The following is a 24,682-nucleotide window of genomic DNA, read 5'->3' as shown; positions in this document are numbered from 1 at the left end:
TTGAGAAATTGTACAAGGAGTAATATATATAGAACAATACATATAGTAAGACACAAAAATCTTAGGTGTACAGGTCCTCAGATTTGATTAGATTAAATGTATAGCCTACATAAGCACTGCCTAGATCGAGATATTACTTCTTTTAGGTTTTTGCCCTTAGCAGTAGGAAGGCTTAGCATTGTAGCCCTGCCACAAACTCCTCTACTGCTTAAATCTGGCCCTAACGCCTGCTGGAATGAGTTGCAAAGTGAAGGTTACGTAGGGCAAGGGAGCAGAGGCACAGGCTTAGGCTGTGGGGAAGGGAGACAGGAAGGGAATGTAGTCAGAGATGGAAGTTGCCTCCACAGTTGGACAGGCAGCAGAGCCCTTTCCTCTTCCTGCATATATTAAGTGCCCAGTAAGGAGCACTTACTATAGTTTTTCCATCCAGCCTGTGATGTGGTAGGCTCAGCAATTCTTTTTTTTTAGTTTTTCAAGTTTACTTATTTATTTTGAGAGAGCGAGAGTGTGTGCGAGCAGGGGATGGGCAGAGAGAGGGAGAGAGAATCCTGAGCAGGCTCCATGCTGTCAGCACAGAGTCAGATGCAGTGCTTGATTTCACAAACCAGGAGACCATGACCTGAGCTGAAATCAAGAGTCAGATGCTTAACCGACCAAGCCACCCAGGTGCCCTAGGCTCAGCAGTTCTTAACCCACTGGGGACCCAAATATACAGGTAATACATACCACGTATGCATACTGAAGTTTCACATAAGCATTGCAAAAACTTCTATGCCCAACAGTTTACAAGAAAACTCAGAGCAGTGTAAATGGGCTACCTGACTTACTATGTAAATTTACCCTGAATATTCCTTTATGCACCTCAGACCTATCTGGCTTATGGGGTAGAAATGATTATGAATCGGGATTCCTTCCACAGGAGGTTTACAGCCCAGACGAAGAAGCAAGTCTTACACATACCAAGTGTATGTGTATTTGGTGTTTAGTACGGAGCTAAATTCTTTCTACTCTGTTTCACATCATCCTCAAACCTACTTGCCCAGGGTCACAAAGTTAACAGGTGGCACGGCGAGGATTCAGACCAGGCAGAGCTAGCACAAGAGCGGGAACACTTCTCCACTATGCTCAAACTGCTTCTCTCCAAACGGTTCACGGGCAGAGCTCTCTGCCAGGCCTGTGGTGAGCAAGTCTGTTCTGGTACCTGTGCAAGTGTGTGCGCTCGTGTGTATGTGACCAGATAAACAGAAGGGCAATCTGTTAGGGACCATGACAGCATGTTTAAAAACTCTAATGCTGTGGTGCAGGCACCCCATACAAAGTGATTTACAGAATGGAGCGCCCACCCCCCCCACCCCCCCACCCCCACTCAGAGCGGATGAGAACTGAGCCGGCCCTCAGAGGCCAGGCCTGCACACGAAGAGGACAGGAAGCCTGCCTCAGCATCTAGCACAGAGGCAATATGGAGGCACGGGCATGGGTGGATCCCAGACAAGCATTCTATACAGAATGAGAGACAGCTCAGGATCAGTGTGGGAAGCTGGACCGGGGTAAGTTCTCAAAGCTAAGGACAGTTGTAGATCCTATGCAGAGGGTGAGGAAACCATGAAGTGGTTGAGCAGGATGGTGAAGGACAAAACCAGAATTTCTGGAAGACACACGAGGAGATGCTATGCGCAACACCCAGAGAAAGGCTCAGCGAGAGATGGTAGTGAGGGGCCCCAGGCCAGGCCCAGACATGCCTGCCGGGCAAGTGGGGGGAAGAAGATGACTGAGTGGGGCAGCTCATGGGCCTGGGGCTGGGAAAGAGATACTGCTACCACCTACCCAAGATGACAGAGGCGGAGCCTTCCCAAGGCACTCTTTTGCCCCTTAGAGGGCAAGGCCTGCTCAGAATCAGCACTCCCATACTGTCAGAAGGTCTGAGGATAGCACTACCCAAACATTTTTTTGGCCACCTTCATGGCTTTTATGCCTTTGAAAAAAAATGTCCTGCTACTTTAACTGCATCCTAAACCACAATTACTTATGACACCACGGTATTGATGTGTTAGGGACCTTTCATCCTAAAACACGTTAAAATAAATAGGATAACACACGTGTTCACTTGTATACCACTAAACTTTCTGGCTGTACGTGAGGAGACCTGCCCCCTGGTTCTGGTTCCTGGGGACTCTGTACCTCAACACCATGTTTGCTTGCCTGGTGTGTTTAAGGCCGAGGCCACACCTGGGTCAGCAGCCCTGAATGAGGTCGACTGTAGGACAGCCTCCTGTCCTTGTTCAAGCCTCAGGGCTCATGGTCTGGGAACTGTGCTGTGGCAGAGCAGGCGGCAGAGCCAGGGCCAGTGATGACCTCCTCTGCTAGGAGACCAGCAGGAAGGAGCGGCCCACCCTCTCCCTCAGTGCTGGTCTCCTGAAAGTAGCGACTGGGTCTGGCCTGGATTTGCCAAGTGACCTTAAGTTCTCATGCAGGTGAGCGGATGTCCGTGATGCCCACCACTGCGGAGGGCTCCCAGGGATGGCCCTGTCGATCACACAGCTGACCCCTGTGGCACCCATGTGTGCCTGCGTCATTTTACAGAAAGGGCCCAGCAGAACCCTTTCACCACAGAGGTGCTTCATACCAGCCTCCTGGCTGCTAAGGCCAGCCCAACATCTTTTGTAGCAAATGACAGTGCATTTGCTCTTATCTGGAAGCTACTTGTCCAACAATTTCTGTGAATCAGAACCCTGCCAGGAATCATGAAGGACAATGAAGAACTCTGAGCACCAGACTGCACAACAACAGCAACCCTTTCACCATCATGTACATTTGTAGAGCATTTCATGGTTGCCAACTCAGTTTTACATACTTAATGCCATGCCGTTAAGAGGCAGGAGTGCAGAGAGGTCTGGGCACTAAAGCACAAGTACTCTACTTGTAGAAGGGGTCCTCACTTATACCTTATTTATTCTTGCCCTACACACTCTTGTGACAGACCCAGTCACGTAGTTTTCCAGGCCATTACAGATTCAGAGTAGAACAAGAGAAGGGAAATAAGGCTTGAGGTAGGAACACAGAAAGCATCAAGGCATGACAGATGACAGCAAGTGAAGAGACAGGAAAATTATATAAAGCATATCAAAGTGGAGTTAATTGCATTCTAAGACCATGGGGGCAGGGCAGGGGGGCCAGGGGGTGGGAAATGGTCTGTACATCAATTGCCCTGAGGGGCACTGCTGACTTTTAGCACAAAGCAGTAAGGAAAAAATGATGATTTGGGGCCATGAGGACAAAGGTTAAATACTGTGTACAGCATTCAATTACTTTGGGTAACAACATATGACTACTTTCTTTTGTAAATGTCTCTCCTAGTTTCTAAAACGCTCCCTGAATTGATAAACAGAGTTTGAAAAGAACATTTACATTTTTAAAAAAGTAAAACCCACTCTCACAAGTAGCACTGTGACAGGACTTCCTGGCTTTTCTCAATTGCTAAAGACCTTCCTCCCATGGATCGCCAAGTAGCCTAAGCTTGCACTCTAGCACTGCAGATCCAGGCTGAAATCCAGTCTGTCCCTTCCTTTTCCCCATTAGTCCTCATTGTTTAGCTCCGGAGTTGCATAATTTACAGTCACCCTGTGAAGGGCTGTGTGTTCCCAAGTAGGAAGCTGTCACACTGAATAGAGCACTGCTGGGCTGTGTTCACAAACAGCATTTCACAATTCCTTTGCACAGCCAGTAACAGCAAACCTCCTCTTTGCGTGCAGGCAGCTCCCACCAATCAGTCAGATTGGGGGAAGGGGTGCCAGGAAGGACCGCAACCATAAATTCTCTCTAGTCCACTGTATAACAAAGCAGAGTCATAAAACCGCAACCATATTTTCAAGTCAGGACCGAAACAAGATGCCCAGGCCAACTCCTAATTTGGTTCCTAGAACCCAACAACTTGTGAACTAATTTTCTCAGTTGGGAGGGAACCATGTGGGGGGGGGGTTCGAGAGGGCAGGATGAAAGTGATCTCAGGACTTTGGGTAGGAACTCAACCTAGGAGCTGACAATAAGCAGGCCTGTGTGAGTCTGAAGACGATAGCACAGCTTTATTAGAGGCAGATCTGCACAGGGCGGAGGCCCGGGAGACAGCCTGGTTGAGGGGAGGAGGCCCAAAGACTTCTGTGGGTATCTAAAATCGTATACAGAAGGTGTGCAAACTGGTACATGCATGAAAGAGAAACCTCCAACTTTGGAATGTCCTCTCAGTGATAAACCAAGGTGTGACCCTGAACAAATATTTCGAATAGCCTCTCTGCATCTCACTTCCTTCATCTATAAAATGGGGATAACCAAAAATCAGCCTCCAGTAAGTTAAGCTCACATATGTAGTAAGCACTGTAAATAACAGGTGTTTGGTAAATGTGATTTCCTTCTCCCCAGCTGTGTCCTTCTACCCCAACCCTTCCTGAACAGTCACTGGGAAGCAGAAATGGGAAAAATGGGACCACACTCATTCTTGCTCTGTTACTAGCAAGGCCATGGGAACCTAGACAGGTTACTCTCTTCTCTGGGCCTCATGATCTACAGATTAACCATTAGAATTTATATAAAAATTAAGTAAGGTTGATGAATACAAAATCAATATGCAATCTGTTGTATTTCTCTAGACCAGCAACAAATACAAACTGCAATTCAAAAAAGGCAGTTATAAGACCACTGTAAATATCAAGTATCTAGCTATAAATCTAACAAAAAGTATATGAGATCTCTATGGGCAATGTAAGTATTTCTGAGAGAAATTATGACAACCTAAATAAATGGTGAAATATAACATGTTCATGGATCAGCAAAACTTAAGATTTAAAGATGTCAAATCTAAAGATGTCAATTCTACCCAAACAGATTAGTATCATAAACCGAGTCTAATATTTACATGCAAACACACAGGGCTGAGAACAGCCAAACATTGATGAAGATGACCATGAGAAGAGACGGGATTTGCTAAACATCAAGACATGTTACAAAGTTGTAGTAATCAAGACAGCATGGCACTGACATAGGAATAGAGTCCAGTGGAATGGTCTAAAGAGACAAGAAACAGGTCTCTGCATATATAAACACATGACTTAAAATAGAGGTGGTTCTACAGAACAGTGCCTGAAAAAATGGCCTTTTGGATAAGCAATGCTGGCACAAACAGGCGTCTATTAGGGAAAAAAATAAAACAAGACCTCTATCTTATACCACATACAAGAATTACAGGTGAATTAAAAACCTAAATATGGAAGAAAAAAGCTTCAAAGCTTTTTGAACAGGAGGATAAAAGAGGGTAGCTTTTATCACTTAGAGATAAAGAAAGAAAGATTTCTCAAATAGGACACAAAAAACAATAATCAAAAAGGGGAATACTGAAAACTCTGACTACATTAAAAATAAGAACATCTTTTTATCACAGTTCACCATTAACAAAGCGAAAAACCAAGCCAGAGAATGGGAGGTAATATCTGTGATGAATAACACTGGAAAAGGACTAGTATCCAGAACATATAAAGAATGCCTAAAAATTACTAATAAAATTACAACCTAATTTAAAAAGTAATAAAAGCACAGGTGTTTCTCAAAAGAGGAAATCAAATGTCCAAAAAATATGTGAAAAGCTGCTAGAATATGTAAAGTAAAAGCACAATGAAATACTACTGCTTACCAATACAGTTGGCAAAAATTTCAAAGTTTGACCATACCAAATATTGGCAAGAATTTAGAACAACAGGAATTCTGTCTGCTAGTGCAAGTATAAAATGGAATAGCCACTTTGGAAAATAATGTGGCATTATCTAATAATGGTGAAGATTCCCAGTAATTCCACTTCAAAGAACACTTCACATCCTAATGCATGTGCCTTAGGATATATATCCGCATAGGTGTTCATAGCACTATCCTTCACAATTACCCAAAACTCAAAATAACCCAAAGGTACATCAACAGTAGAATGGATAAATAAATTACAGTATTGTCATAGCCAGCAAATAACAATGTATATTATATAGTAGTGAAGTCAATAATATATAGCATATTCATCAATACACACAAATATTTGTGAATGCTACACAGAAAAATTATAAATATTCAGAAGAGAATGCTATAGCATATTATATAGCAATGAAAATAAATGGACTACAGTTATATACAACATGGATGAATAATACAAATGCAATATTGAAGAAAAGATATAAGACTTAATAATATATAACAGTATGATTCTAATTACATCCAGACCAGGAAAAACTGAACTCTATGATTACAGGATACATACATAGGTGGTAAACTCTACAAGAAGGCAAAGAAACACCATGAAAATCAAGGTAGTAGGGATCAAGAAGGGGTATTTAGGGAACTTTCCTGGCTATTAGGAACATCCTAGTTTTTTACCTAGTGAAGCTTACATGAACGTTTGCCTTTTAAAACAAATGCACACTTTGCATGTATATTTATGTCACAATAAAAAAGACTTTTTCGTTGTTAAAAAAAAAGACATTTTCTATGTACCTCCTCCAGGAAGTCTTCCCACACCCCAAACTGACGAAGGAATGCCCTCAGCATCCTGGCTATGGTGCTTAAATTGTAAGGGCATCTCTGTTCTCAAGGCAGAGAACCAGCCTGTCTTGGCTCACCATCACATCGTATGCAGTGTTGAGCACATGGTGGGGGCTCAAAAAGTATTTGTTGAATTAATCAATGACTGTATTGAAAGATCTAACTTGGTAAAGAGTAATTAATTAGCCCAGGATAGGGGTGCCTGGGTGGCTCAGTCAGTTGAGTGTCCGACTTTGGCTCAAGTCATGATCTCACAGTCTGTGAGTTCGAGCCCCGTGTCTGACTCTGTGCTGACAGCTCAGAGCCTGGAGCCTGCTTTGGACTCTGTGTCTCCCTCTCTCTCTGCCCCTCCCCTGCTCATGCTCTGTCTCTCTCTGTCTCAAAAATAAATAAAAACATTTTAAAAAATTAAAAAAAAATTAATTAGCCCAGGACCAATCAATTGCCAACCAGTAAGAATGCACTGAGTGATGTGGCGGAAGGAGACACACACCTGAAATCAGAAGAACTGGGCTTGAGTTCCATCATGTACTGACCACATCGTCTTGAATAAGTCTGTCTTCTCTGGTAGTAAAAATGATATAAATAGCTCACACTGAGTTAATTTCAACTATGTGCTCAGTGCTTTCAGCTCTGTTACCTCATTCAAGCCTCACAGCATATCTGCAGTGTGTTTCCTCTATATCTCTTTTTAATAATTAAGAAACTGGGGTTCAGGGAGACTAAATAATTTTCCCCAAATCACACTGGTAGTCAATACACGGCAAAGCTAAGATCACCAAATTTCACACTTCTCTGATACTGCTACACTGACTTCTTTTCATCTCAGTTTCTGTAAGATGGGGATCCAGGGGTGTCTATTCAGCCTGACAGGACTGTTGTAAGGCCCAAAGGTGATAATGAATGTGGAAGCAGCTTGTAAACTCTCGAGTGCCATTCAAATGTAAGGAAAATAATATGTAACAGTATCTACCATGGGCCCACACAAACGAAGCAGATGGTTTCTACCCACATTGAGTTCTCAAGCCAATTATAAAGGAAAGCTAAGTAAAACAGGAAAACTGGGAACACACATCAATAAACTGATGAGAAAGCCACCAGGTACGGCACATAATATAGGCTCAATCGTGGGACCAGCAGTGGGGGTACTGCTTAGACTGTGCAAGGCCTGTGTGCTCCATCTTCCACAAAGCAGCCAAAGGGATTTTGTTAAGGCTCACTAAAATTTTTTAAACTAAATAATGTACACTTGACAAGTCAGAATTATTGAATTATAATTTAATTAAAGTAAATTCACCCTTTTTAGGTATGCAGTTTGACGAGTTTTGATAAACATAGATGGTTGTGCAACCACCGTATGATTAAGAGACAGATATTTCTACTGCCTCTGAAAGTTCCTTTGTGCCCCTTTGTAGTCCTCTTTCCTGCCATCCCCCCAAAACAGTGATATGATTTCTGTCCCTATGGTTTTGCTTTTTCCAGAATGCAGAGGGATCTTTTAATACATAAGTCAGGTCAAGTTGTCCCCTATTTCAACCGCCCATGGCATTCAGCATGAAATCTAAATGCTTCTCTTGGCATGGCCACCAGGCCTTGAACAATGGCACTCCACCCCGCCAGCTTCTTTTTAAATGTTTTTTTTTTTTTTAATGTTTATTTTAAGAGAGAGAGAGAGAGAGAGAGAGGGAGAGAGAGAGAGACTGTGAGCGGGGGGGGGGGGGGACAGAAAGAGAGGGAGTCACAGAATCCGAAGCAGGCTCCAGGCTCTGAGCTGTCAGCACAGAGCCCGATGTGGGGCTCAAACTCACGGATCATGACCTGAGCCGAAGTAGGACGCTCAACTGACTGAGCCACCCAGGTGCCCCCCACCAGCTTCTTTAATCCCATTTTGTGTCACTTTTCCTTTCCTAAGGTCCAGCCTCTCTAGCTTTCTTTCTGCTCATTTCTGCCTCTGGGCTTCTGCTTCTATTCCCTGTTCCTCAGATCTTTTTTGACCTGCTTCCCTATCCTTCATTTCTGCAGACCACTCTCTTGTTTTTAAGCCTTATTTCCTCCTTTAGAACATATCACTGTCTGAAATGACCTTGCTCATTCATTTACCTGTTTACTATCTTCCTTCTCCAAAACTGTAAGGTCCTTGAGGGCAGGCAGCTTGTCAGTCTTCCTAAGAGCTCTGTTTCTGGAAACTCAGTGCCAACACACGATTGGTCTAACACCAGTAGTCACAGAATGAACGGACACGTGCCAAAGAAGTTAGGGAATAGTGAGGTCCACATAGTTGACACTTCTAGGAAAGGGTTCAAAAAAGACAGGCCTTTTTGTACACCAGGGAAAAAAGGTAGAAGACCAGGAATGACTCAGAACCAGATGCCTTTCTACCATCTACCCAGAGCCCCCCGACTGACAGGGCCACAGGGTGCCTGAGAGATAGAGCCAGCACCTCCCTTACACTTGCCCTCAGGCTTGTTTCTCTCCTGAGGCATGGGTCCCTCCAGCTCTTCTTTGCCTACCCTGGCTGGAGCTCCCCCACACAGCCAGCTCAGGCTACAAGCCTTCTTTCTCCTAGCATGTGAGCTCACAAAGAGGGGACCCCCAACGTTGTTTTGTCTTTGCATTCCAGGAACATCTTCAGCACTCCTCCCCAGGGAAGAGCAACATAGGACTCTGGTCTCGTAAACCCTGATACCATTCGGAGTCATATTCCTCCCGCACAGGGCTCCACACTCTCAATGGAGAGTACACGTGGACGCACATGCACTGGTGTCCACAATTCCCTGAGCTGATGTCCCAGTTTTCTTTCTCAATTAGCACTAGACTTCTAAAAGCTTAATTTTGTTATAATTTATTATCTCAGTTGGGGGTGGCCAAGGGAGAAGGCAGGGAATTCCTCTGCCACGAGAACATCTGTTTTGTTGGACAGCAAAATTTAAATTATGACCTCAAGATTTGAGCAAGAGCTTATAGAATATCCGGTCTAGTTTTCTAACGTTATATGTGAAGATACTAAGGCCTAGGGAAGCTCCAGAACTTGCCTGGGGCCACCAAGCTAAATAGGGACTGAGTTGGGGTAGCACTCAGGTTTCTTTACTCCTAGGCCAGACTTATCCACCCTAAAATGTTCTTGAGTTTGGCTTCTCTCCCTTTCCCTCCACTGAAACTGTTCTTTTGAAAGCCTCCATCACCAAACACGATAGCTCCTTCTCAGTCCTTATCTAGCTTGGCAATGCCAGGGAACAGAACCACCATAGAACAGATCCGTGCTGTCACACAGAACTAACCAAGGCACAGTCCCTGCCTGCAGAGCACCCAGCAGGGTTCTCCTCCGCTCCTCTGACTCCCAGCCCCTTTTCCCAGTTGGAGCTTCTTAGGAGTCTAGAGCTTACCGAAGGCAGGTTTCCCAGCTCACCTCCACAACTGGGGGTGGGGGAAGGGGACCCTTCTCCTCTCCATGTGCATACCACCCCAGGGAAACTGCATCTGCTCTCATGGCCTCACTGTGCATGGCAGCTGAGCCCAGTCCTTCTTCCAGCCCTGACCTCCCTTCCAAATGCTAGAATGACTTCCTAAGAAGACTACCGAACACTGGGAGCGGAACATAAAAGTTATCCTTCAAGGAGCCAAAATTCGTGCTTGTGGCATGACTTGCCCTCTTCCTTCTACTATTACCCCTCTCCTTGTTCTTATGCCTCTTAACTTGATGTCATCACTAAACTCCAACACCAGATTCAAAACGTGGAGGACTCCTCTGATCTACTCTTTCCCCATACTCAAGCAGACAGCAGGTCTCACCTACTCCGCCTCCAAAATCTCTTCCCCACCCCATTCCTCGTGGCCCTTCCTTCCAATTTCCTAGTTCAGACTACAAAAATCTCTCTGCTTTTAAGCCTCTTGTCTACTCTTCCTCTTCAAGCTCTGCCGACTTGGCACCCTACTACCCTACCACAGAGGGAAAGGCACCCTAATCTGTATTCAAAGTATATACACCTTGGCAAGGCGGTCTGGGAACCCTCACAATGTAGCTCCACTCTTCTTTTCTAACCACTTCTCCTTATAGTCCCACAAAACCCCAATGCTTCGGTCATGTAAGACTGCTCACTGCTCTCTGATGGTGCCCTGCACAGTGGAGTACTGCTTCTGCGCTTTATCTCACACTGTTTCTTCTTCCTGCGTGAAGAGGAGAGAATTCCAGCTCACATTAGTTTATGTAAAAGAAAGGATTTATCAGTTCACATAACTTTCAGGTCCATAGAGGCAGCTTCAGAGATTATAATAATTATCATCAGATGTCTTTCTGGCTTCCTCTGTCTCTTTCTGTCTTCTCCTCATTCCCTCCCTCACGCCCCAGTCTCTTAAAGCCTCAGTCTTTCCCATGAGAAGCGAACTTCCTCCTTGCAGTGTAATGGAGACATGGAAATGTGGCCACAGGCAGCTCTAGGCTTTCATCACTCCAAACCAGTGAAGACCTTTGATGAAGAGCTTGTTTCCCCTACTGACTATAAAATTCCAAAGAAGGACTCTGTCTGGCTTGGATTGAGTCATATCCCATCCTCCAATCACTGTGGCCAGGAGAATGGGATTTTGTGAATGGCAAGGCCTGAGTCACACACTCACTTCTTATCTTCAAGTGGCAGGGGGCAGTGATGGGCAGCCTCACCGGAGCAGCCTGGAAAGAGTAAAACAATGGGTGTCCACTGAACTCTCATTTCTCCACCTAGCTGTCTTGAGGCATGTGTAATTCTAAGCCCTTGTCCAAATTAAACTCTTCCATTGTCTCTTCTGTGCTTTCACCGCACGAGTTTGTCTCCTTCAACTGACTCAACTCTCTAACGGCAGGAATTGGATCCCTCAGTGATCAGCAAAAGGTTTTAACCAAAGGTGTGGCTCCAGAAAATCTTTCAGTCTGCAATTACGGTGCCTGAATATTTGTTCATGAAGTTATTTCCTGAGTCCCCTGGGACTTGACTTGCTTACCACTGAATCTCCAAGCTCCTAGAACAGTGCCTAACACATACCAGGTGCTAGATAAATACTGGGTAAATGAATACATGAATGGTTTGAATGGAAGAAAGGTTACCAGCCTTTGGTGTGTCCCAGTAAATGAGCACAGCTGCTTTTTAATGCTCCTTACTTGAGAAAAAAGAGAAGGCAGGAACTCCCTCAACATCTTGTGCCCACCATCCCGCCTCCAAATTTCCCTATGCACTCCCTATCTCCCTATCCTTATGGCCCCTCTGGCAGTCTCAGGGCAGGTGACACACATTCACATCAACATCAGGTTGCTCAACCATACTCTGCACCCTGTTTCTGCCCATCCTCTTAGGGCTCTGCTCCTTCTATCACTTCTTTTTTCCCATACCTTCAACATCTCCCTCCATCTGGGCTCTTCCTTTTCTGCTTCTCAGTGGATCCAGGTCCCACCTTGCTAGCCAAATGAACAATAAAGCCTTTGCTCAACCCTATTCACTGCATTCCTGCCTCCCTCTGTCCCTTTCCTTCTAGAACCCAGGTTTCTTTTCCAGGAGTCTCCATTCACAGCCTCCACTTCCTCAGTACCACTTACTTAACTCCTACTGCAATCTGGCTTTTCTCCTGCCACTCCACCGGAATTGCTCTTGCCAAGTTCACCAACAACTTTCCAGACCCACTGGACATGTGTCTGTCTTCAGCTTATTTGACTACTGCAGTATCTGACTCAATTAACCCCTTCCTTCCTTGGCTTTCATGCTGCTGCTCTACCTCGGTTTCTTTTCCATCCTTCAGCTCATCCTTTCTCAGTTTCCTTCGCAGGCTCCTCTTCCTAAATGACTGTCACATCCTGGAGCTGGGGTGTGTGCACGTGGCAGGGGGTGCATCCTCTGCCTTTTCACTCAGCCTGGTGAGGTTACCGACTTTCATGGCTCCCACTGCCCACAGCACCACAGAATTCCAAATTGATCCTTCTCCCCAAGTGTGTCCTACACCCTACTCCACATATCTGACTGCCTGCCAGGGATCTCCACTTGGCTGATCCACAAAAATCACCAACATGAACAAAATTAAGTCTTCATTTCTCTCCCCAAGCCTTCCTTCTCCCTCCAGCATTCCTCCATCTCAGGGAATGGCACCGTCATCCCACCAGTAGCCCAAACCAGGAATCCTGGACCCAGTCTTGTCTATATCCTTTATTTATTTATTTATTTTTTAAGGCAATCTCTACACACAACATAGGGCTCAAACTCACAACCCTGAGATCAAGAGTCTCATGCTCTACCAACTGAGCTAGGTGGGTGCCCCCTTGTCTATATCCTTCAAAATGGAGCTCCTCCCCAATCCCCTTTCAACTAATCAAATAAGTTCAATTATTCCACTGCCCAAATACCCTTTTCCCATTCCACTCCTTTGAGTTTCTTCTTAATCTATTCCCACCTGGATCACAGAAATAAATTTCCACATGGTCTCTTAACCTCTGGACATGATTCTCTCTAGTCCACGTAGGTGATCTTCCTAAAGTGCAAAAAATGATCCTGCCACCCATTTCCTTAGAACCCTATGGTTCTTGAAAGTTCTCATCACAAGAAAAACATCTGTAACCATGTGTGGTGATGGATGTTAACTGGACTTATTGTGGTGATCATTCTGCAATTTACGCAAATATCAAATCATTACATTGTACACCTGGAAGTAATATGATGTTGTTAATCACACCTCAATTAAAAAAAAGCCCTTCTGTGCCATCTCATTGTATTCAGAATAAAATCTAAAGTTATTAGCACAACAGACAAGGCCCTTCACAATCTATCTCTGTCTCCTCTTTCATCCTTCATCTCTGGACACTCCTCAAATCAAGTATTTTACATCCTCAGCCTGCTTCGTGTGGTGACATATCTTAGCACCTTTTTACATGTTGGTCCCTCTGCCTGGCATTCCTTCTTTTGTTGTTTTTTAATGATTATTTTTGGGAGAGAGAGACAGAGCATGAGTGAGGGAGGGGGAGAGAGAGGGACGGAGACAGAATCTGAAGCAGGCTTCAGGCTCTGAGCTGTCAGCAGAGAGCCTGATGTGAGGCTCCAACTCACGAACTGTGAGATCATGACCTGAGCTGAAGTCAGACGCTTAACCAACTGAAACACCCAGGCGCCCCTTGGGATTCCCTTTTCCACCTGGCTAACTACCACTAGTTTTTAGGACTCAGCCCATGTGTCATTTTCTACCCAAACTTCCTGCCTAGATTTGGTGGCCTCCAATCTCCTGTGGGGAGAACTGGCTGCTTGCTCTGAAGTATAAGCGTCTTTTACACGTAACTCCCTTTAGGCTGAATTTCTTAAGGGCAAGGACTGAGGCCTTCCTCTCTACTTCCATGACACCATGCATATGTCCAGCATTTGATAAATGCTCAGTAAATGCTTGTGGATGAAAAGATGGATGGATGGATGGATGGATGGATGGATGGAAGGTGGTTGAATGGATGTATATACTACTATCCTGTCTTTCTCAAGTCTCCTCTGAATCACCTGCTTCTACCAAAGCCAAAGTCTTCAGTGGCAGCACCCACAAATGGCCCACATTTCTGAGGCAGCAACAGAAAATTATTTCAGAGGCTGTCCAGATGAGGGTTAGGAAACACTCTGGTGTCAGAATTAATGTCATATGTGAGGACGGCCACCACCTCCACCTCCAAAAATCCAGCACCAATCAAACACTTGCTATTCTCTCAGCCACTGATCTCAACCAAAGTTAGTGACATCCCATTTGCTGATGGGCACTGGGTCCCAGTCTGCCAGCTCTCTTTTGTCCACACTGGTGGTGGTCTAGTAAGGACCACGTAGTGTTAGAATGGAAAGGACATAGGCTTTGGAATTAAATAAACTGTGGCCTTATGAAGCTGTGTGGTCTCGAGCAAGCCACCCAACTTCTCTGAGCTTCACTTCCTCATCTGTAAGATGGAGTTGATGACTGTATTTCCGCATAGGTTGATGTGAAAAAACAAATGAAGATAATGGATTGGATTGAAAATGATCAATGCTATGAGCATCAAAGGCTTTCAATGTTATTATGCTGGCTTATGTAGAAATGAGTTTGCATTCCCTGTGACCCTCATTTCTTTCTCTTTTCTTCATTTAGCAAGCATTTGTGAAGCACCTCCTGTGTGCCAGACATTGCACTCAGTGCTGTATTATGAGCAAAAAGAAGTCACCATCTCTGCTTTAGGAAGCCCTGGTAAGGAAGGGGCACCAAGACTAGCAAAGGAGACAGATATATTAAACACATAATTAATTTACAATGTGTAATAAACATTAGTGCTCTGAGCCTCTGGAGGTGGGTGACCCAGAGTTGATTTTATGACATGGGGAAGCTGTCCCTGTAAAGTATCAATTTTCCACAGAAAGCCTGTCAATTGGCTATGACATGGGCAGAGAATCCAGGGTAAATTCTTGCCATGGAATACTATCCTTACATACTATTCCCCTTTTCTCTTTCCTCCTTCTTGGTTAAGAAATTAAGCGAGTAGGGGGACAAATTCAGGGCACTATTAGCCTTGCAGGATTTTATTTTACTTTATTATTTTTTTGTGTGTGCTATGAAAAGCACAATGTTTTTCCTCTCCTCTGTAAAGAAAATTAGAACTAAAGATGGCTCAGCAGATAAAAGCTGTGGGCGGTAAATACTCCCACTATTCCCCCCTGCATTTCAGGCTTCTAGGTTTCTCTCTGCATTTACTGGATCTTAGAGCTAAGAACCTGAAAGAGGCCTGAGAGATCCTGTGGTGAAAGCCCACGTTCTAATTAAGAGATGAACAAACCAAGGCTCTGAGGGGCTAAGCGACCTGCCCAAAGTCGAATCAGAGAATGAGTCAAAACTAAAACACAGTTCTACTGATCCTCCCCGTTTACTGGTCTGCGGGCAGACCCCTGGGATCTGAGGCACCTGAACCCAAGCAAGTTCCTTCACCTGCAGCCACCCCTGGTGGGGCCAGGCTGTCTCTATTTCTAAGACTCCTGGAAGCCACCGACAAACCACTTCTCCCTCTAACATGTCACTGGGGCTCTCCTCCCAGAAACATCCTGTTTTTCACCAGCAGGATACTTTCGGATCCTCCTCTTTGGTTTGAGAACCACATCTGCATGAAGAGTTTGGTTAGAGGTGGTTTCCTCAAAATGCCTCTCAGGACTACGACTTTCTTGGCTGACAAAGCTTTGTGGTTGAGGTCGCTTTTCTACAATCATCTTGGCCTTCAAAGAGCTTTCATGGGTACCCCCTACCCCGCCCCCCCCCACCGCAGGATGGAACTATAAATGATGCTTTTATGTTTAGAACCTTGCATCAAAGACCTCAAGACCCTGACATGAAGGTAGCTCCCGATTTCATGGGCCACTTAAGACAGGGAAGGAGCTGGGGGAAACAGTACCCCCAGAGGGGCAGGTGGCGGGAGTAGCCACTAGCCTTAACTCCTGGTCCAGTGCTCTTTCCCACTCTTTGTGACATCACTCCAGCTTCTTGGGTTGAAGCAGCTGCACCATCAAAAATGTCACATCAGTTATGACAACACAGTTTATTATATAACTCGTACTGCAGAGCACCAAGGGGGAGAAGCCATAAGCATGAACCACTGCACTCCCCTTCTGGCTTTTAAGGAAGACAAGGCCCACATACTTGAAAAGACAACTCCATATGGGAAGGGAACACCCACTAATCAATCAAAGGAATGAAAACTATAGCTGACGTCTGTATAGTGATTTCTAGAACACTGTTATAAGGGCATTTGCCCACAACAACTCCTTTAGGTGGTGTTTTTATTATCAGCCCCATTTTTATACGCAAAGACACTGAAACTGAGGTACAAAAAGTAAAGTGACTTGTTTAAGTTACTAACACCTAGTCAGTGGTAGAGCTAAGATTTGATGCTAGGCAGTCTGGTTCCAGCGTCCACGCTCTTAATCACCTCTCAATTTTAGAGAAGCATGCTAAACTCCTTCTTGAAAAAAGAAACTAGCTTTTCTTTGAACCGGTAACAGGCCACTGCTCCTTCCTCTCTTCCCCCTCTACGCTAATGACTGATTTGCCGGACGGTGTCTTTTCTAACCAGTACTGTGTAGTATGCGCGAGAAGCACAGGATAGATAAAATAAGAATGTGATACAAATTTAAACAAATTCTTAGAATGGAGATCATTTGAGTACCGTCAACGTGTTTATGGTGATGCAGTCCATAAGTAAGGTAAAGTGCTCTTCTCATACTATCCACTGTTTTTAAACTCACGTAGCATGTGTGTACACGCGCGCGCGCGCGCACACACACACACACACACACACACACACACAGCTTCCTTTCATCAAAATCAAAAGCTGTTCTTTGCTAGTGTCAAGTTTGGGGGTAACCCTTTCCAAAATGTCTTTTTTCATTTTGAAATCATCCCCTTCCCAGCTTGTCTACTGTCTTTCAGATCATGACGTGCTCTTGTGATAATGATCTGTCTAGCTTCATTAGACAGGAGACCCTGAAGACACCCTGGGAGACAGCTAACCCAGTCCCTGCATCCAGATGGACTGACCACATGTCAGAAAAACAGGACCTTATTCTACTCACATTAAATCTCCAGTGTTCATAGAGATAGAGTGCTGTGAGCAGCTGAGAAACATGAGTGACCCCGTCCTATCTTTAGCAGATGTGGTGTACTAAGGAGAACAATCATAATCTGGGGAGTTCCGAGTGGTAAAGAAACAAGCCAGTACTCCGACTTTGAGCACTATAAACGTAATCTAGTCCCACACGGAGAGAGAACAGAAATTCTGATTCCTTTAGAGCCATGGCAATCCCAAATGAAGCCTCATCCATGTAATCTAGTCAGAAACAACCCTTTTAACAAGCAGACAGGTTCTACTTCAGAATTCAACAGGTAACTCAGGTTCAAGAGTTCCATGGCTGACTCCTGAAGAGATCAGGTGGACTGTTTGCTACTTTTCTGGCAAGAAGGTCTGCTGGTATTTACAGCTCAGTGAACAGTAAGCAAGGAGAGAGCACCATCCATCAGCGAAGGAGAACTCATCTGCTACTTGATCCGACATTCTGTTTGCGCTCATGCTGTCTCCAGAGAGCAAGGTGCATCCATTTGAATAAACATGGAGAAGGGAGGAAGGGGGAGGGGCAAAGCAGCCAAAGAGATGATTGCAGAAATAACAAGTCCACAAGCCTAGAAGGGTGGTTCTCCGGAGTGCTGCCTCAACATGGGACCCTTTGGGGACATGCAGGAAATGCCCTTTTAGATGGCTGCACTTTTACAGAGTAATGGCTGCAAGTGGCCATTCCCTTCCACTCATTACTGCCACTCGGGAGGTGCTGAACAGCAGTGTGCTGACTGAACACAGGCTTGTTGTGAACTTAAGCCAAACGGAAGACATCCTAGTTACAAAAGCAGGGTCAGCTGGTGGGAGGAAGCCACCAACTTTTGGCAGGAGGTGACGTTTTATTTTTATTTTTTTTTAATGTTTATTTATTTTTGAGAGAGAGAGACAGAGTGTGAGCAGGGGAGGGGCAGAGAGAGAAGGAGACACAGAATCTGAAGCAGGCTCCAGGCTCTGAGCTGTCAGCACAGAGCCCGATGCGGGGCTCGAACTCATGGACCGTGAGATCATGACCCAAGCTGAAGTCGGACACTCAACCGACTGAGCCACCCAGGCGCCCCATGGGGGAGGTGATGTTTTAAAAGACTACCTTCTCCAACAGGATGGGGTCTGTCCTCTGAATCATAACCCACTATAAGGGCTGGGATATTTGTACAAGAAATGACGTCTTCACCGGACAAACCCTGGCATTTGTTTTACAATGGCACTGAGCAGGCACCTTGGGAATGAGTGCACATCCAGAGTACTCCATTTTACTTTGTCCATTTATATTTAAAGCCAGCAGCTTGTAAGCCACACCTCATTGCCACCTTCCAACTCCCTATCTCCTAAAAGTCCACCTAATGCTCCAGACACAGGGAGCCTGAATGTGACATCACAGAGAACTCAACACCTCAAATGAGGGCAAACTGCAGTTTTTATAGCACCTCCACAGCTCATTTTACATTTTCATCAGGTAGAATGCCCAAGCACTTGTCACTGTTTGTTCAAAACGGGAAGTCACTAAAAAGGATATTCTATTGATTTCATACTTCATAAAATATAATTCTTTAAGAGATTTCTTGGTAAGGATTTTGGTAATTAAATAAAATGAACACTTCCTTTTAAAATTTTGATTAGTCCAGGTGCTTGGGTGGCTCAGTCAGTTAAGCAACCGACTTCGTCTCCGGTCATGATCTCACGGTTCGTGAGTTCAAGCCCCATGTAGGGCTCTGTGCTGACAGCTCAGTTCAGTGCCTGGAGCCTGCTTCGAATTCTGTGTCTCCCTCTCTCTCTGCCCCTCCCCTGCTCATGCTCTTGCTCTCTCAAAAATAAACAAACATCAAAAAATAAATAAATAAGTAAAACAAATAAAAAATAAAATTTTGATTAGTCTGAATAAAACAGTCCCATGGATTGCAAAAATGATGAGGCCCATATCACAGGTGAGGTCATCGCCTCCTAACAAGCACAAGTTAAATACCACATATTTAAAAAGGTCACTGTTCATGGTGTGTGTAAAATTTTATTTGTGCTCTTTCAATGATTGTTATTTCTTAGAACTGAAATGTTTTGGATTGTCTGACCCAGAACTCCCAAACACTAGCTCACGATCACATATGCAAAAAAACACAACAACAACAGCCCAGCAAGCTATGTTCAAATGAAACTTTTAACAAATTTAATAAAGTACTAAGAATCAGGCTTCTAAAATGACAGTCTCATCTGTGGCATCGCTTTAATGGCTGTAAGTTTCCCATTACAACATGTATCAAGCAAAAGAATTGCAAAGGTCGGTCTCCTGCAACATTTCTAGGCTGATGTGTGCGTTAATACTTTGTTTTAAGTAGCATCAGTTAGCCCTTTATCATATAACTTCAATTACTATGGCATATATGGAAGCCTATTCCTTCTAATCAGCACGCCACAACATGGATGAGAAAAGAAGCTAAATGGAATGCTCTTTGCTCTTCTGAAAACGCTGATTTAAAAGGGTCTGGAGATGTCTGAATATCAATATTCTTTCTCTCTGTCCAACAGAAACTATTAAGCCCAAGGCCCCCTTAGGAAATCATCAAGTTCTCACAGGGCATCACCCATGGAGAACTCTTTAATTTCATCTACCTGGGTAAAATAAAGCAACATCCGAATTAATTCATATGTATGGCCTGATAGGTCGGTCACTAATCACACTGCACAGACAAGTCCAAAACTGCTTTCTGGAAATGGCACCTACATTTTTGGGCCCAGCCCCACCCACGATACAGGTCTCCTGACTCAAGTGATTCTCAGTCGTGGCGATCAGGAAAATCATCTCTGCAAAGGAGGACTCAAAAGAATTTGTCACTAGGATACAGTGACACCAATCCCACATTTTGTGGTTAATAAAACAAGTCCTGCATCCAGCTTGGCACAAGGCCCTGATCTGATTTATTTCAAGCCAAGCTGGAGGGCTCACAGGAAAAGCTGCCATTCATGAATGCTTCAGGAGGACAGGATGCCAGGGTCCCTTGTGGCAAAATTTACAGGGCCAGAAATCTTTCTGATTGACCTTTTGAACAAACATAGCCTATTTCCTAAAGAGTTGGTGTGTTTAAAAAAATTAATAGTTTTACCTCAGTTTTGCCTGACATTTTTCTACAAAAAGGTGTTCTGTGGGAGTAAGAAAAGTGGGGAGTACAGGGAAAAGAGAAGAAATGTTCAGATATCTGATTTAACCATCTCAAACACCAAAGGCTTGACTTTTTCGTCTTCCTCAGTGTAACTAAATCTGAGACACATATGACTTTCCGGGGAAAGTCTACATACAGCCTTCATTTAAGATTCCCTGCCCCAGTATATAATTAGGAATTTTCATTTTAAAATGGCACACCTATTTCCTCAGAGAGCTCAGCTCTCTTTGAATAAAAAAGGTGAGGTACCCTTTGGGGGAGTCAGTATATATTTTTACACTTCTTATTAAATCAACCTAATTTATGGGGCATGTTCGGGAAAAGCAGGTAAGGAGTTGCTTTGGTGGACGCAAAGTTAATTTGCAGACTCTAGCATACCTCCCTCCTTCGTTCCCCCCGCCCCACTCCTCCCACGAGTCTTTCCGAATGCCTTCGGCCCCCTCCGAAGCGGCTCGGGTTCTCTCCGCTGGGGCCCCGACTCCGTTCCGAACACTGCCGAGTCCCTCCGAGCCCCGCGCCCAGCCCGCACCGAGCTGAGCCGAGCGTCACCGAGCTGAGCCCCATCGACTTTTCCGGCCTCAGCTGGGCGCTGTCCACCACTCGCAACGCCTGAAACCTCACCCAGCCCCTGTGGCTGGGGCTTCTACCCGGCTCCGAGGCCACCACTGCAGATTACAGACTTCTTAAGTTTTGAAACATCCCCCTTTGGGAGAGAGGGGTGGCGCTGCTTGCATTTACCGACCTGCAAGGGCTCCAGGCAGATGCAACATGCACCTTGTTGCAAAGAGCAATTCCCTCGGCCCCGCCTCTCCATCCATTTGGGCTGCACAAGCTCCAGAGAAGCCCCAGGCCAAATTACCCGTGGCTCAGAGGGGTGCGGCGAGCCGAGGGGCCTCTGCAAAGAAAGCCCCAGGGAGCTCTCTAACGAAAATAAGAATATGTCAAACAGACGGGGTGGGGTGGGGGGAATTGTCTCCTAGTCGCTACTCCCTACCATCATGGCGCCGCCTAGAACCCGCTTGTCATGCCTGTTACACATGCAAGATTTTTTGCATCTTGGTTCTGAAACCGCAAGCATGCTTCGATTCCCACCCACCTTTCCGCCGAAGGGGTTTTTATTTTCCATTGTTTTCCTACGGGATGCAATTACTTCAGCTATTCTGTCAAGTTGAAAAATAATCATTTTTGTTTACTGCACAGCAACCCCTAATTAGGAGCTGTGTGTGCACGAAGGTGTCACAGCAAAGCGACGTGGAATCCTCGCTAAATGGTCTTAACGAACTCCTCCGTCCCGAACTGACAGGCCAACGGAAGCAGCAGGGCCGGGAGGCCCTGAGGGCATCCACCCCTTCCCCGCAGGCCACCCCCTCCCAAGCAAAGCTGCCTGTGGGCTCGCTAGGAATTGCCCAATGGATGGGGCAAGAAGCAAACCTGAGAGTGGGAAGGAGGGGCGAGGCTCCTTACTGAGAAAGTGTGGAAGGGAAGAAATATCCCATTTTGTTTTAATTTTCAACCATCACTCAAATCCACCCCCAGTTAATTAGGAGGGGAAACTGATATCTAAGGCAGAAGGGGGCGGTGGCAAGTGGGGCCTGAAATCCGCATTGTGGGTAGATTACATGGAACATGGCCTATGCAGAGTGTAAATAAATACATTGATAAAGGCCACAGAGTGAAGGAAAACTGCCGGTCAGGAGACCAAACGCGGGGGGGGGGGGGTAAGGGATGAGGGGGGACACAAGGGACAGGCATTCAGCCTCAGCCAGAGTTCCCCTTCCACCTCTGCCTTGGATACAGCTGTGCCAGCCACATTTGCTTGGAAATCCACCCCCCTCCCCTACCACATAACCCCTTCCCCTGACCCTAGTCCTTTTGGGGGGCGGGGGCAGAAACCACAACCTCCAATTCAGCACCAAATCCATGAACAGCAGACACTTGATCCTCCACCCCAGTCTAGGGCTGGGTCCCTTCCATGTTTTAGCCAAGTTCAAAATCACTGCCCCAGGAGAAGAGCAGGGGGAAGGGACTGTGGATGTGGAAGGGGGAGGGGGTGGAGGGAGGAGGAGAGAGAAATACAGAATGAAACTGAGACATATAGATAGAAACGGAGGTAGTGATACATACAAGGGGCAAGAAAGAGTAATGATCATAATCATGCCAATAGTGTGATGTTCTGATCAATATGGCGGACACTGTCATTCATACAACTACAGGCACTCCACTTCCCTCCCCCCTCCGCAAAAAAAAACACCCACCAGGGAGCTGGGGTGGAGGACCCAGAACCAACGTAGGGCGTGGGGGAGGGGAGTCAAATCCAGGTGTGTGTGTGTGTGTGTGTGTGTGTGTGTGTGTGTGTGTACACGAATCAGAAACCAGGCCTGGAGAGCAATGTGTAATGAGCAAGATAATACAAATGACAAAAAATTATTCTTAATAAAAGTACAAATCCCAAGGCCACAGGGACTTACTTCATCTGCTTCACAATGGTGCTTTTTCCTGATTCTCCAGCCCCTGTTGGGACAGACCGGGGAAAAACTGGTGAGTGTCAGCTTAGGGGAAAGGGGGGGGGGGGAGGCATGGAGGTAAGGCATGCGAGAGGATGGACGATCCTAGGCACACAGTGGTGCCAACTCCGGGACCAGGTCTCCCCAGACATGAGTAGGGTGGGAGAGAGGGCAGAGGTGGGTGAGGAGTGGCTGGGGTCGGGAGATGGGGGTGGCAGCCCCGGTCCTTACCCAGCAGGAGTAATTTCACGTCTTTGGCGGCGCTGATGCCATCCTCTTTGAGGTTTTTCTCAATCGCCTTGCTCCGCTCGAGGGCGGCTCTCTCCTCTGCGCTCAGAGTACATCCCATGGTGGCCCCTTCCCTGCCACAGCCCGCACGACTCGGCTGGCACGGCTCCCCGGCTCGGCGCGCCCCCCACCCCCCCAGAGAGCAGAGCCTGGGTTCAAAGGGGAAAAAACCACGATATCCTTCCCTTGGTTGAAAACAAAAATGTCGGGAAACCAGAACCCCCCAAAAAGACAGCCGCTAAGATTCCAGCAGCGGAGACTTGCGGTAGCTGGCGGGTTCTAGGGGTGTCGAGGCGAAGGTGGCCGGGGTCTGGGGCTCCGGGGCCGAGGGAAGAGGCGCCCGCGGTCCGAGGAGGCGCGGGCTGCAGGCACTGAGGCTTGTGCACGACCCAAAATAAATAAAATAATAGTTGAGGCAAGAGCCGCAGCCGGAGCCGGCGGAGGGTGGGGTGGGGGGCAGGGTGGGTCCTTCTGCCGCTGCTGCCAGAGGAGGAGGAGGCGGCGGCGCGGGGTGTGGAGGGAGTGAGAGAGGGGGTGCTGCTAGTGCATGTGCATCGCGGGTCCTCAGCCGTCGGTGCGTCCGCGGCGCCTTCGCCGACCCCTGCGCGCAGGGCAGGGTTGGGCAGGGGGCCGGGTCGGGGGGCAGGTCTCTAGCGGGAGGCGGCGTCGCTGTCTCCCAGAGCTCGCATCGCTCGGTGGAGCCTACCGGAGAGAGAGGGAGAGCGAGGGAGCCGCAGGCAGCCGGGAGCTCGAGGGAGAGAGAGAGAGAGAGGGAGAGAGGCTGGGAGGGAGGGGAGAAAAAAATGAAGGGAGAGCCAGCGAGCGCGCGCGCCACAGCCCGGGCGGGGGAGGGGGCGAGCGCAGCGCGCGAGTGCGCCAGCGGCTCTGCGCACCCCGCACCGCAAGCCGCCCGCTGACGTCAGCAGGGCCGCGCGCCGGGCCCCCGGGACAGGGAGGGGTGGGGGACGGGGGAGGCGCGCGCCGGGAACCGCGTCAGCTGGCGGCGGCGCGCGCGCGCGCGCGGCCTTCCCTCCCCCCAGCGCCCCCGGGCCCGCGGCTCCCAGAGGTGGGAGCGTGCGGGGCCTGGCGGGGGCGGAGCCTGGGGCCGGGCGCGCGCCGGGGTGCCCCTCCCCGCCTCCGCCCCCGCCCGACGCGCGGGCTCCGCCGACCTCCTGGTCAATGGGAACGCGGGACTGGGCCGCCCGCGCCGCGGTCAGGTGGGCCCCCCAGCTCGCGCCCCGCGCCGCCCTGCTCGTCCTCCCGCTTCCGCTCCATCTTGGCTCCAGCAGCTCGCCTTCTTGGTTACTCTTCTGCTGTCAGGGCTGTGGCAGCCGAGACCAAGTGACCTCAGCAAACGCGAGGAGACAGTGGGTCTGAGTAAACCCGCGTTCGGGTGAATTCGCCTGGGGCATGGGGGCGGTCGCGGATTGTTCTTTTCCTGCGACCCACCATCATTAATTGAGCACCTAGTATGTGAGAGTAGAGGCTGTGAGGAGAGGAACACAGCAGGATGAGACAAAGCCCTGGCCTGTTCTCTAGGAGCCTCTACCTCCCTGTGCCTTCGCGGACCCTGC

General features: G+C 47.1%; 1 protein-coding gene across 1 annotated transcript in view; it reads right to left on the bottom strand.

Annotated features, from left to right (window-relative positions):
• Positions 1-23,317, bottom strand: part of GNAO1 (G protein subunit alpha o1) — a 158,707-nt gene extending 135,390 nt beyond the window's left edge. Inside the window, exons 1-2 of the mRNA XM_047078424.1 lie at positions 23,052-23,317; positions 22,785-22,827 (exon numbers count right to left, since the gene is read on the bottom strand). Of these exons, the coding sequence (XP_046934380.1) occupies positions 22,785-22,827; positions 23,052-23,169 (161 nt within the window). The 5' untranslated portion in view covers positions 23,170-23,317. The remainder of the gene's footprint in view (positions 1-22,784; positions 22,828-23,051) is intronic.
• Between the last annotated feature and the right edge of the window lie 1,365 nt (positions 23,318-24,682).

The sequence above is a fragment of the Lynx rufus genome, unplaced genomic scaffold (genome assembly GCF_022079265.1).
Source record: "Lynx rufus isolate CCGP_SWC_20201006 ecotype Redwood Valley unplaced genomic scaffold, mLynRuf1.p SCAF_16, whole genome shotgun sequence".
NCBI classification, from domain to species: Eukaryota; Metazoa; Chordata; class Mammalia; order Carnivora; family Felidae; genus Lynx; species Lynx rufus.
Note: the sequence above shows the minus strand (reverse complement) of the source record. Positions and strands in the feature narration are given on the sequence as shown.